Raw genomic sequence first — 12,478 nt, forward strand, 5'->3', positions numbered from 1 at the left:
GGTTTATGAGAAAATAAAGATGCAGAATAGAGCTTGAAGATTGAAATGCCTGTCCAGCGCGGGCATCGAACTGACAAAACCAGATCACGACACAATATATTTGATGAATTACACGACGTGTGTGCTGCATGACGAAGTATGTATCTGAATAGCTTCAAACGCGGATTGAAACGGCAGCATTAGTGCCGGTTATTTTGAATTGCGAACCCACCACACGAGTTACAATCGTGATTGTAAAGTGGTGTGTGTATAAACCTTACTAATTTTCATTGCTGATAACTGTGGTGTGAAAAGCCACGTTGGACATAGACAGCCATCGTAGTTACTGAATGTGCTATCGGTTGATCTCTATAAAATGCGGTAATGACTAAAGGTTCTTGGGTGCGTTTCGTAGCTGTCAGCTTTGGGTTGCTTTTTTCTCACTTGAAAGAGTCCTGATTGTCGTGTCCTGATGCACAGAGTTGAACGATAGCTGGCAATTCTTGGCGATCTGTGTGAGCCGTCAGACTAGAATCGAGTCGTTACTATTTATCGGCTTGGATTCGGTGGCCGTTATATTGTATTTTCATCCACTAAAGACGCACACAATCACAATGTATTATACGATATACAAGACACAATGCGATGTAATGAACAGATTGGTGGATGTCGATCCGACCAAGTACGGTCTATCAATGTATCATCCGGCTCGGCTTAATGTCAGACGTAACAGTGTTCGGTCTTGATCTTTGGGCTGTCTTTGTGATTTTATTGTGGAGACGCAAGACGCAAGAACAGCCGCGTAAGGGAAGAGCAGCTTAGAAATCCTTCGATACTTCGAAACTTGCTACAGTCGAGATGTCAGCATGCAGATTACAACGGGCCTTGCCGCATCTAATGTTACGGCCGCCGTAGCCAAGATGTACGAAGTCTACTTATGAAATCTTGTGTTGTCTTGTGATGTGAAATGAAACCGCGTCGTTGCCAGGCTAGTTGATTTCTTTCTCATCGCTATATTATGTTTGTGCCTTGGCGCCTTGAACCGAAGCACTTGCGACTCTTCAGGAGTGCAAATTGACCAGCTCGCGCGGCGGGAGTTCAGAGCATCACCGCAGGCTAATAGGAAATATACGTTGCTAATGTATAGATTTGCATTGTACCTTGGCTGATTTTGTGCACAGAGGAAGTGCTGATTTCAGCGTAGATCAGCGTGATCGATCCATACATTACGTACGTTTCGGGTGTAGAACCGTGAATATGAATAGTTACAAATATGGTTGTGCATAGAGTTATGTTTCAACTCGGATGACCGTGCAGGCGTGCACAGAGTAAGTTCATGTTGCAGCTCAGATCAGCCGGTCTAATTTGTACGCGTGACGCTCGTCATGTGCTACGTAATTAAGCCGCAAGGCTGTTCAAGTGTTCATCGCTCGTTTTTCGAAGCATTGGACTTCCCATCGAGGCCTGACGTTTCCGTACCGCGATGATATCTAGTACACTAGTCCTCGAATTAGGACTCTCGGGTTAATGTTGCACGTAAAAGTGGGCTGATACTCGCTGAAAACCAATAGAATCGACCGGCGCGCTTTGTGCCTGAGAGAGTGATTTGGCGGGAACTATGAGCAACACTGTATTGGCAATATCGTAGCGCAGACTGGCAGAGTTGATGCGGTCGTCTGGTATTAATTTGGCGTCTGTTTACCAGCGAAATTGTATCGGCTTGAGCCGTTATTGCGTTGAACCGACCTGATAAGTGTTCTGTATCGTGGTCCGACTCAATCAGAGTACTGTATTTCTTATGTTGTTATTAAGGCTTTGGGAGTAGAGCAGTCGAATCTATATTAATTGTAATGATTCGCGTAGGGAGAGATCACATTTTCGAGTGCTGAAGTCGTGCGCTTTTTGCCAGTAGGGTAATTTATCAACGGGAATTTTGGTTTCGATACAATTTTCCACTTTGTAAACCTTGAAGCTAGATTGAGCGTACGAATCCTGTATTGTAAAGTTTAAGCTATGCATGTTACTGGAAATGAGATATTTGTGAATTATTGATTAACCCGCGGCATTGTCACAAAGTGCAATGAAATGGGTACGGTCGAAAAAAAACGCAAAACAATCTTTAATGTGATGTAAAACTCGCGTTATGTTCTTTGTGGTCGCATAAAAGGTACCTTTTTGAACTGTGCGTTCAACCATACTCGTGCGAAGTCGTAATGTCATACGCGACTGCTTCCGAATCCCAATATTCAATCACCGAATTACTGAGGTACACGATTGAGATTTTGTATTTCTCCAAAGAGATTATAACTCTACATGAGACTATAACCATGTACAAACACATGTACACCGTCGAAAACGAGGTGTTCGCCGCGTTCCTGTTTTACGGCGCTCTCGTGCTGTTGAAAATGATCGCGATGTCGCCGATCACGATCGCGCACCGGCTTGCTTTGGATAACTTCATGAATTGGGAGGACACGAAGCTGTTTAACGACCCGGATCCGGAGAAGAGGAAACGGGCGCTGGTGCCGAACGATAACGTGAACCGGGTTTGTTAGCTGGCTGTTTTGTGTGTGTGTGATGTCGGGAGATAATGGCTTATTGCTTTTACCAGGTCAAACGGGCGCACGCCAATGACATTGAAAACATCGTGCCGTTTTTGATACTGGGACTGATGTACGTAGCGGTGAAACCGGAGCTTGGCTTAGCCGTGTGGCTTTTTAAGGTGAGTGGATTGAATTTTCACTGATTAAGTAATGTTGGTTGTGTGTTGGCCTGCACCGACTGACATGTCTTGTAATCACGGTCGGAATGTACAGGAATCTTTAGGTTAGCGTACCCGCTTGACCTGTGTAATGTCACCGCTAGGTTTTCACGGCCCTGGTTCGTTTGGACATTAGATTACTCTGGTCACATAACAGCGAAGAACCACATCGTCACAAATCATTCTTGTTGAAACTGCGTCAGATCCGGTTTCGGTATATATCTCGAAATTTGTACTGCCGCGCTGGACGAAAATGAAAACCTACCAGCGTTTTATATCGTGTCACGCGCTGTTTGCAGCTAATTAGGGTTTTCCACTGCGCATATCGTCGGTATAGTCACACTTACGAAATTCGGCATGTTAAATGTGATGTGTACAGAATCATTATCATTATTACATTTCAAATTCAGTGTCCTCCTTGCCCGATTCCAAAATATGGCAACCCTAATCTATGCCGAAATGCGAATCCTGTAATTGAATTACGTCTTTCAGGCGTTCGCAATTTCCCGTTACGCGCACACTGTGGTCTACCTGCTCCGTTTCCCGCAGCCGTCAAGGCTGTTGGCGTTCCTGGTGGGGTTCGGCGTGAATGTCCTTATGGCGTGCGAAGTCATCAGAAAACTGTATTGAGGACAGATTTGAACGATTTATTATTCTATCCGTCTGATTAGACTAATTACGGCGGAATGCCGGTAATCTTCTAGTTTATTTGTGAATTCTTTTTATTCTCTCATTTTAGTTTCAATCTAATTTCTGATGTACCTGAAAATGCTATAGGAGAGCTGTATAGTGCGAAACGAACCAAGATTGCTGTACAGACATTTGCCGTTCTCGTGCTTATGATATTGAACTTTGATTTGATACGGACTGCACTTGACTCAATCCAAGTTTATGCGAAGTAATTCTAATTATGGTCTAATTCGGAAAAAAAACTGTAGCATTAATTCCGATTCTGATCCAATTTTTAAAGAAACCGCGGATATAATCCAGATTCTAATCGAACTTGGAAAAGTTTGAAATCTTCTAGTTGCAAACTCTGATGGGATCGAACTGCTTTCTGCAATGCCGCGCAGCGAAATACTCAGTGTGTAAATGTGATTTTGGGTCGATTTTTATAGTCATGAAGCCCAGTGTTTACTGATTATTGTGTTTCTCCGTTGTGCCTGCTATTTCTGTGATGACACGATTGAAAAGGAAACCGTGTAATGATTTTATTTCCGCGTAGATTACCGATGAGGTGTGTAGTTGATAGTTGGACTGGTGTGCAGATAGTTCGCAGCAGCATACAAAACATCTCTTTATAGTAAGATACCGCGAGCGATGGAGGACCAAGCTGTCCGTTTCGAAATTGAAGTGACTGATATTGACAGGGTTGCTCTCACTAAACCCCAAGTCAACGATGATTGTGATGGTCTCTTTTTTGGTTTTGACGGCGCAGACGCAATATTTATGCAAAATATGCATCGTCATTATTACGAACGCAGGTATTTATGCAAAATATGCATCGTCATTATTACGAACGCAACTATAACGCCCGTTGGCATTAATTTAACGCCGGGAATGAGACGTAATCCTCTTCAATAGCGCGCACGACAAATTGCTGTTTTGTTACGACCGAATGAATGTCTTTACCTAGGTCCTAGGATAAGGTTGGCGGCGTTTCGAAAGATATCCTATTTCTCGGCCTTTATCTCGAGATATCGTACGCAACACTGAGAACGCTCCGACGCGTATAAACCACTGTGTACGTTGGGTTATTGCTTTCACTGGTTGAGGCGTTGGCAATTGTAGACTGCAGTACGATGTCCGTGTACAGTTTGGAAAACGAGGCCTTCGCGGCGTTGGTGAAGTATGGGGGTCTGGCGCTGCTTAAAACGGTTGCTATGTCGCCGATAACTATCTTCTACCGTATCAAATACAATTCTGTACCGACTCCCGAAGATGCAGCCGTGCGGGCTGGCAACGACGAGGAATTGAAGAAGAAATTCCTGGCTAAAAACGACGAAGTCGAGAGGGTAAATTATGCTTCTGTCAGACGTGGACAATTAGATAATTCTCAAGGTGTAATTAGACTGATTAGAACAAAGTGTTGTGGGTAATCTAATTTGTGAAATATTTTCCGGCTTTCCTTAAAATGCTACAGGAGAAGTGCGTTGTGCGAAACAAGCCAATCTTGCTGTACAGACATCTGTCATTCTCGTGCTTATGAGAAGGAAATAATTTGATATGAACCGAACTTGATGCAATTTACAAGTTTTCCTGAATTCAGTAATTATAATTTAGCAAGAACACTGCGGCTATAATTCTAATCTAATACGGCAAAAATTGCGTAGCTCTCATTCTAACAGTAACTCAATTCTAATATAATTTGGAAAAACGGTGTAGTTATAATCCTAAGCGAATTCGGAAAAAATTGTGTAGCTCTAATTTTAATCAAATTTCGCAAAAACTGTAATGCTATAATTCTAATCTAATTTGGAAAAACTGTCGCTTTAATTTAGGTAAAATTCTAATATAATTTGGAAAAAAACGAGCTCAAATTCTAATTCTAATCTAATTTGAAAAAAAATGTGTTCCTGTAATTCTAATTCTAGGCAAATTTCGATAAATCTGTGTAGCTATAATTCTAATTTAATTTGATGAAACTGTAGCTATAATTTAGGTGAAATTCTAATCTAATTTGGGGAGAAAACTTGCCTAAATTCTAATTCGTCTAATTCGGAAAAATGTGTTCCTGTAATTCTAATTCTATTCTAATTTGGAAACTATGTGTTTCTGTAATTCGAATTCTAGGCTAATTTCGATAAATCTGTGTAGCTATAATTCTAATTTAATTTGGAAAAACTGTAGCTTAAATTCTAATTCTAGTCTAATTTGGAAAATATGGGTTCCTGCAATTCTAATTACAGTCTAATTTGGAAAAAAATCTGTGTCGCTATAATTCTGATTCCTATCCAACATTAAAAATCTGAAAATATTCTAGTTGTCCAACCTTGTCTGGTAGAGCCGTTTCAATATTTGCAGAGATTTGGAATACGAGTTTTTTTAATCTAGGTAAGATCCGCCCATCAGAATGACATAGAGAACGTGTTCCCGTTCGTATTACTCGCTCTTCTGTACATCGGCATTAGTCCAGACCCGGGTACTGCGTCTTTCATATTCAAGGTAATGTATGAATTACGTTCCAACGTGGCTATTTTCTCATTCCTTTCGTATATTCAGATATTCGCTGGATCTAGAGTCGCTCACACGGTATCGTACCTCGGAAAACTGCCGCAGCCGTCTCGGGCGCTGTGCTTCGCGGCCGGAATGGCGGTCAATACGTACATGGCGATAGAAATATTCAAGAAAATGTTTTTCGGATTGTAGTCACGATTTGTGGGCCTTAATACTGTCTCTAGTTAACAGTGATGATGTTTCAGCTCGGCTGCATTATACAAATATATACGTGGAATGAAGTGTGATATTATGCAGTTGTTGTACGGAATGGATGACGGAAGTTGAATGCTGGTGTCAGTTAATTTCATTAGTCTTTGGCTATCTTGATCACCAAAACAATGTATGTTTTACATGGAAAATACGAGTGAATTCTTGGAGCGATATGATTTATCACATGTAATCAGCAGCACAGAATCTGGGACTTTGCTGTGGTCGAAACATCATACTTGTAATAGCAAATCTGTCAGTTCTCGATGCGATGTTGACACATCGTTACTTTTCTTGCGAAACGGCCGTGGTTGCTAACGTGAATATACAAAGACAAACACAGCCATCGACGCGGTTACTGATTTACCTTTACGCCGTGTCCGCACGCGTTAATCGTGCAAATTCACCCATTCCGCCGGTAACCTACAAGCGAAATGTCTGCTCTTTCTCCTGATAACCCAGCCTTCGCTGCCTTGATTAAATATGGGGGAGTGTTAATGGCAAAGACAGTGCTGATGAGCCCCCTCACGGGGCTTACGCGGTATCTAAAAGGCGCAGTAGCTTCGAGAGAGGACGCAGTTGGGTTAGTTGGCAACGATGAAGACAAGATCAAAAGGGTGATGGGCAAGGATGCTTATGTAGAAAGGGTAAGATTCGTCGCACCAATGTTTTTGTCGTGAATAACCACAAGCGTACTGCGTGCGTCATAGGTCAGAGCTGCACACCTGAACGACTTGGAGAACATACTGCCATTCTTTATCATTGCCATAATGTACATCGCGACCAATCCAGACGCAGCCACGGCTACTCTGCTGTTCAAGGTTGGCTGTGTGATGCTTCACTATAGGGTTGTTCGGAAATAACTTTTTCAAATTTAATGGGTATTTGATAAAAGAACTACGCTTCAACCGGTTGGAATTCAGCCAAATTTGCCATGCATCGTTTTGTAGACAACCCAACAATTTCACCAGGTTCAAAGTAAAATTGGAGAGAACACTCTTTAATTCTACTCAGTGATGGAAATATTTATTTTTAAACAACCCTATCGGTCACACTTGGTAATGACTTACCAACAATCACGGGTTGCCTTCCAGGTATTCACGGTTGCTCGTTACGTACACACCATCGCGTACGTCGGGAAAGTGCCGCAGCCCGCCAGGGGACTGGGTTTTATTGCCGGGCTGATCATCAATTTGTATATGATAGTGCAACTTATCAAGTACTCGTTTTGAAGGGAATGTGTTTCCGAAAAAATATCTCGCAGCAAATATACTGCTTCCTTCTAGTCGGCTGGTTGTTTTTTAACGACAGTGCTCCGTCTTTGTGGGAATGAGGCAGGGTGACCAGGCCATGACCAGCTCTTCGTACAGAATATATGCCAGAATCTCTGTCAAAATTTACGAAATGGCATTTTATATTGTCATGTATCAATGTATATTGTATAGCTGCTTTACGCGTTGGTCCCACGTATTATTGCAGAAATTCAGGCACACCCGTTGTTTTGGGTTTTTAGACATGGTCCTCCAATACCCCATAGTCCTTCCTGCATCAAAATAAATGCCTTAAAAAGATACAAATCTCAAAAACATATATTTGCGCCTTAAATCCTATATTCAAACTGGAATTCTACTAGCTTCCAACCAGTAGTGTCTGACCTCGTATGTTTATAAGAGCTTCTTGGAGGTGCAGAACTCCAATATACAATTAAATAGAGAGGAGAGGCCGTTCACACTTTTACTTGGGTGCCTTGGAGTCGACTTTTATCAAAATACCCCAACCAACCCTGTGCCTACAGAAGGAGTTCGTGTAAAATAGTAGATAAATAGTACATTTATCTTGAACTATATCTTAGCCGCGATTAGTCGAAATTTCATGCTGGTGACTTCATATTTGGTGGCACGGTTGTTGATATACAATGGTTCCTCAAATTGTCTACTAGTTGCTGATGATAACCCTTGACGAGTGTCAGCCGAAAGTTTTCAGTTTCGTTTGTATATTTATGAGAAGTCACATTCGTCCTGAAGTAAATAGCTATCCTGCTAAAACTGCTTTCAACAAAATTCATGCTAATCTCGGAAGCAAATTGAATAACCTTTCTATTTACAAAAACGCCAAGGTCTTGAAAGTTGTCGTTAAAATATGCCAATGCTGTATGTCTGCAACCTTAGAATGAGATTATGCAGATTCGAGATATTGCAATAAGTAACAAAAAGATTCGATTATGCGCTAATAATGAACTTCATAGTTCCCGCGTGCTGTTGTAAACAAAGATGACTTCTTCATCGATTTTAGTAGATTTTCGCTTTCAATGTTAGGATGTCGGCCGTTTATTCGCTCGACGACCAGGTTTTTACCGCTTTCCTCAAGTACGGAGGCCTTGCCTTACTAAAACTAGTGCTTATGACACCGATTATTACAATATGCCGGTATTTTGCGTCCGGAATAACAGTCGAGGAATCGGTCACGGGCACCAAAATCCGAGATAAATCGAAGCACTTCAGGCCAAGACTTGAGCGGGTAGGTCCATGCTACTTGCGAGTTATTTTGCCTTCAGTTGAGAATGATCAGATTAAAATAAGGATGTTGCTCAGTTTAGGGCGGCGCATTTGAACGACTTGGAGAACATAGTCCCGTTTATTCTGCTGTCTTTTCTCTACGTCGCCACGAAGCCAGACCTTGGCATGGCCACTTATCTGTTCAAGGTGTGTTGTCTGCTCAGAAACTTTTCCGACGCTAGTGTTATGAAGTGACTATTCTGTCAGGTGTTCGCCTTTACGAGGGTCATCCACACCGTCGCGTATCTGAAGAGATTCCGACAGACTATACGCCGTTTAACCTATGTGCCGGGAATAATCGTGAACGTATATATGGCTATGCATATCGTCCGTGCAGTTTGGTGACAGCGATTTTGTTAATAAACCACCATTACGTCTTAACTTAAATCTTTTGGTATCGAGTGAGCTCGTGAAGGCAATCGCGACATGACCTTTGAGGGTGACATTTGTATATTTTTCATTTCGATGATATTGTGACGTAAGAAAGCCGCACTTGGAGTTATCGATTTCCAATTATCCATTCACCGATCTGCCGCATACGCAATCGCAATTAAATTCGGGGAGAGAGATAACAATGCTTTTGAAGATTCTCTCCGACTATGCCTCGCATATCAAACAGATAACCCAAAGTTTAGGCGCAGCGAGATGTCGTGTTTGCTTTACGACACCTAATTTATTACACAAATATCACTATCTTGATGACTGCGCGAATTTGCGGTGCTTGATGACTGATATAGCTGAGGCGCTCGACAAAGTCGGCGCGACACTTCAGATTAGCTATATTTTACGACCATGTCGGTGTTCACTTTCGACAACGAGGCGTACGTGGATTTTTTGCGATATGGAGGAATGCTCGTGGTGAAGTTGATGCTGATGTCGCCTATAACTGCGATTTTTCGCTTCGTGTTCAAGTCGTTTAAGAGCGAGGACGCTAAATTTCTGGCTCGTGACAACGCAGAAAGGCGACAGTATTTGACTAGGACAGAACCGCACGTTGAAAGGGTGGGTGTTCTGAATGCATGTTAGGGTTGTTCACAAATAACTTCTTTTCAAATTTACTGGAGAGTTTCTTGGGCGTATAGAAGTGAAATATACAGTTGCATAGTATATTCATTGTAATCAGAATATTTTTGGCGGACACTCGTCAGAACCGTCAGCAAAATGTTTGAAATTGACGTCATATTTTGTGATTCGATGGTTGATGTACAATTTCCAATTCTCTACTAGTTGCTGACGATTAACCCTGACGAGTGACAGACAGCAGTATTTTAAGCAACCAAACAATTTTTATCGACCAACCGTTGAAAACAGATGAAAAGTTATTTTTGAACAGCCCTGATGTACATATACCGGTAGTCTGAGACGGATACCGGAATACAGCGTTACTATTGATAAAAACACTGAGAATTGATGGTGCAGTTTATCACAGGCGAGGTCGGCGCATCTCAACGATTTGGAGAACTTGGTACCGTTCTTCATCGTGACTCCGTTTTACCTTTCCACAAACCCAGATCCCCTCACCGCCGGGGTCCTTATAAAGGTAGCGTAACCAGTAGGGATGGTGTGAACCTCTAAAAGGTTCAGGTTCGTGTGAACGCGAACCTTCTGGAAAGGTTCTGTGTGAACGCGAACGTGAACCTCATGACGTCATATTGCTGATTCCAAACCTACATTTCGGTGAAGTGATAGCCTATATTAATGTACAAGATACCTAGCGACAACTAGGGCCACACAATGCCACAATGCTGAAGTAAATATTACCATTTTAAATGTCGCCAAATGTATCAACTGGGGCAACCATATGATCCCATAAAATCAATATCTTCCGCCGCTTTGCCAACAATTTGTACGAGGACTTGCAAGGGAATATAAGGTTACGGTCTAGGTTAGACCGGACAATGTATTCGGCGTTTGAGTAATGCTACGTTGATTCTGCAGATTGTAAAACGGGTTTGTAGACTTGCTACCGATATAAACCCAATAACAAGTTAGACAGTAGTAGCCAACACTCCGATCGCACGGATTTGGTTTTCATTATACAATAGACGTATGAAATCAAGATTGACCCCGTACGTCTGTAGATTTTTTTACCTCAGACAACGATATCAATTTCACTAATTGGTTGAATAAGCATCATTCGCTAACTACCTACATGTAGTGTATTTCGCTGTTTCGCTGTGATGTTGTGAGATTGATTGCGGGTCAAGCTCACTGCAGAGAGTCACTACATATTCGAGCAAACTTTTGGCCATTGTCAAGGTGCATGCTCGTCCAGTATTTGATTTTTTCATGTGGACAGCGCCATGCATAGAGTTACCCGCAGTTGAAATGCAATAAATTTCAACCAAAGATGTTATAATGAAGGGAAAATTGTAATATATGACAAAGGTTCACAGTGCAGAACCTATCAAGGTTCGTTTGTGAACGTGAACCTCTAAATTTCCGAGGTTCACACACAGAACGCGAACGTGAACCTCACGTTCACACCATCCCTAGTAACCAGGACCTCCGTACCAGACTTGGACAACTTTAAAATTTTCAACTTTCGAAATTAGATAGCTATACAGTTTTCCAAATTAGACTTATAGCTACATAGTATTTTCCAAATTTGATTTGAATAAGAATTACTGAATTTGCGAAAACCTGGAAATTTAATGAAGTTCACATCATATCAAATCAGAATTCATTCACGTAAGCATGAGAATAGCAAAAGTCTGTAAAGCAAGCTTATCTCGTTTCGCACTACACAGTTCTCCTCTAGAATTTTCAGGAAAACCAAATTAGATTACCGACATTTCGACCTAATTAGTTTAATCAGTCAACTAGAATTATCGAGTTGTCCAAGTCTGCTACGTACTGTTTCAATTATAAACGCTGCTACGGCTGTGTGCACTACGCAGGTCTTTGTCGCTGTACGATTTGCGCACACTGTGATCTATCTGGCGAGGATACCACAACCGGCACGCGCACTGAGCTTTGCTGTCGGACTGGGAATCAATTTGTATTTCGGATTCGTCACAATAGTACAAGGCTTTGTGCAGTAGCTTGCTGTCTTGCTACAATACAATACATTGGGTTATAATTTTCATCTCGACAAGCTACACACAATGTACAAGGCGATAAGACACAATGCAATGTAACGAACGGATAGGAGGATGTCGAACGACACGCATCAGTGGCGATCCTTTACTCAAACATCCACCTTGGCCTAGAGTGCCCGATGTCACAGTTCTTTTTCGATGGTGATCTTTTTGAAGCCGCGGCCCTTTCTACTAGTTCATTCCATTCCTTGTGAGTGCTTTCTTTTTTTTCGGGTCTTTTTTCTGGGCTTTTTTTTCGCTGTAAGAACGGCAACAGCGGGAGAAGAGGAGCCCAAATGAACCTCCGACGGGAATCGAACCGGATCCGACTGCTTGGTAGGCGCTTATCGTCACCACTCTCACTCTCTCCCCTATGCTATGCATATTACCTATATCTAAAATGCTCGAATATCTCTGTAATCTATTAGTATTCACGTTGTAATTGACTGTTGTTAATGGTATACTGTTTGAACTTGTGAGTGTGTTCACTGTTCATTTATGAGCATGGAAGGAAATAGTAGTCACTATAATTAGGCCAGAAGTCCGACTAGCATACAGTAACGGCCTTTTCTGCGTGCGTAAATTATTACTATGCGGGCCATCGACAGGGTTGTAATGACTCGATTCGAGTCGCAATTTTTCGCTGACTCGACTCGACTTGAGTCAATTTTCGTATT

The 12,478-nt window shown here is 41.9% G+C and overlaps 5 protein-coding genes across 6 annotated transcripts in view; all 5 read left to right on the top strand.

Moving 5' to 3' along the window:
- The window catches only part of LOC145440920 (E3 ubiquitin-protein ligase RNF123-like), a 53,434-nt gene that overhangs the window by 31,658 nt on the left and 9,298 nt on the right, over positions 1-12,478 (top strand). The gene's annotated exons all lie outside the window — the stretch shown is intronic.
- Positions 1-12,478, top strand: part of LOC145440948 (uncharacterized) — a 46,929-nt gene that overhangs the window by 15,839 nt on the left and 18,612 nt on the right. The gene's annotated exons all lie outside the window — the stretch shown is intronic.
- On the top strand, positions 2,244-6,204 carry LOC145441571 (uncharacterized). The gene is made up of 6 exons (XM_080319466.1): positions 2,244-2,525; positions 2,591-2,701; positions 3,233-3,367; positions 4,477-4,755; positions 5,795-5,905; positions 5,963-6,204. Exons 1-6 carry the CDS (start codon positions 2,307-2,309, stop codon positions 6,107-6,109), a joined length of 1,002 nt encoding a protein of 333 aa, XP_080175592.1. The 5' UTR covers positions 2,244-2,306; the 3' UTR covers positions 6,110-6,204.
- On the top strand, positions 6,550-11,775 carry LOC145441601 (uncharacterized). The gene is made up of 6 exons (XM_080319504.1): positions 6,550-6,813; positions 6,877-6,987; positions 7,261-7,395; positions 9,499-9,723; positions 10,151-10,261; positions 11,622-11,775. The coding sequence occupies exons 1-6, from the start codon at positions 6,601-6,603 to the stop codon at positions 11,763-11,765; spliced, it is 939 nt and encodes a 312-aa protein (XP_080175630.1). The 5' UTR covers positions 6,550-6,600; the 3' UTR covers positions 11,766-11,775.
- LOC145440954 (microsomal glutathione S-transferase 1-like) lies at positions 7,409-9,103 on the top strand. Its single transcript, XM_080318745.1, has 3 exons — positions 7,409-8,683; positions 8,758-8,868; positions 8,929-9,103. The coding sequence occupies exons 1-3, from the start codon at positions 8,483-8,485 to the stop codon at positions 9,064-9,066; spliced, it is 450 nt and encodes a 149-aa protein (XP_080174871.1). The 5' UTR covers positions 7,409-8,482; the 3' UTR covers positions 9,067-9,103.

This window comes from Botryllus schlosseri, chromosome 6 (genome assembly GCF_051294905.1).
Source record: "Botryllus schlosseri isolate E-star chromosome 6, Bs_hap1, whole genome shotgun sequence".
Classification (NCBI taxonomy): Eukaryota; Metazoa; Chordata; class Ascidiacea; order Stolidobranchia; family Styelidae; genus Botryllus; species Botryllus schlosseri.

Coding starts and splice junctions, on each gene's coding strand:
- LOC145441571 (XM_080319466.1), top strand. CDS start 2,307: ATGTACAAACACATGTACACCGTCGAAAACGAGGTGTTCGCCGCGTTC. Junction 2,702..3,232: donor TAGCCGTGTGGCTTTTTAAG/GTGAGTGGATTG, acceptor TACGTCTTTCAG/GCGTTCGCAATTTCCCGTTA. Junction 4,756..5,794: donor AAAACGACGAAGTCGAGAGG/GTAAATTATGCT, acceptor TTTTTAATCTAG/GTAAGATCCGCCCATCAGAA.
- LOC145441601 (XM_080319504.1), top strand. CDS start 6,601: ATGTCTGCTCTTTCTCCTGATAACCCAGCCTTCGCTGCCTTGATTAAA. Junction 6,814..6,876: donor AGGATGCTTATGTAGAAAGG/GTAAGATTCGTC, acceptor CGTGCGTCATAG/GTCAGAGCTGCACACCTGAA. Junction 9,724..10,150: donor CAGAACCGCACGTTGAAAGG/GTGGGTGTTCTG, acceptor AGTTTATCACAG/GCGAGGTCGGCGCATCTCAA.
- LOC145440954 (XM_080318745.1), top strand. CDS start 8,483: ATGTCGGCCGTTTATTCGCTCGACGACCAGGTTTTTACCGCTTTCCTC. Junction 8,684..8,757: donor TCAGGCCAAGACTTGAGCGG/GTAGGTCCATGC, acceptor GATGTTGCTCAG/TTTAGGGCGGCGCATTTGAA. Junction 8,869..8,928: donor TGGCCACTTATCTGTTCAAG/GTGTGTTGTCTG, acceptor CTATTCTGTCAG/GTGTTCGCCTTTACGAGGGT.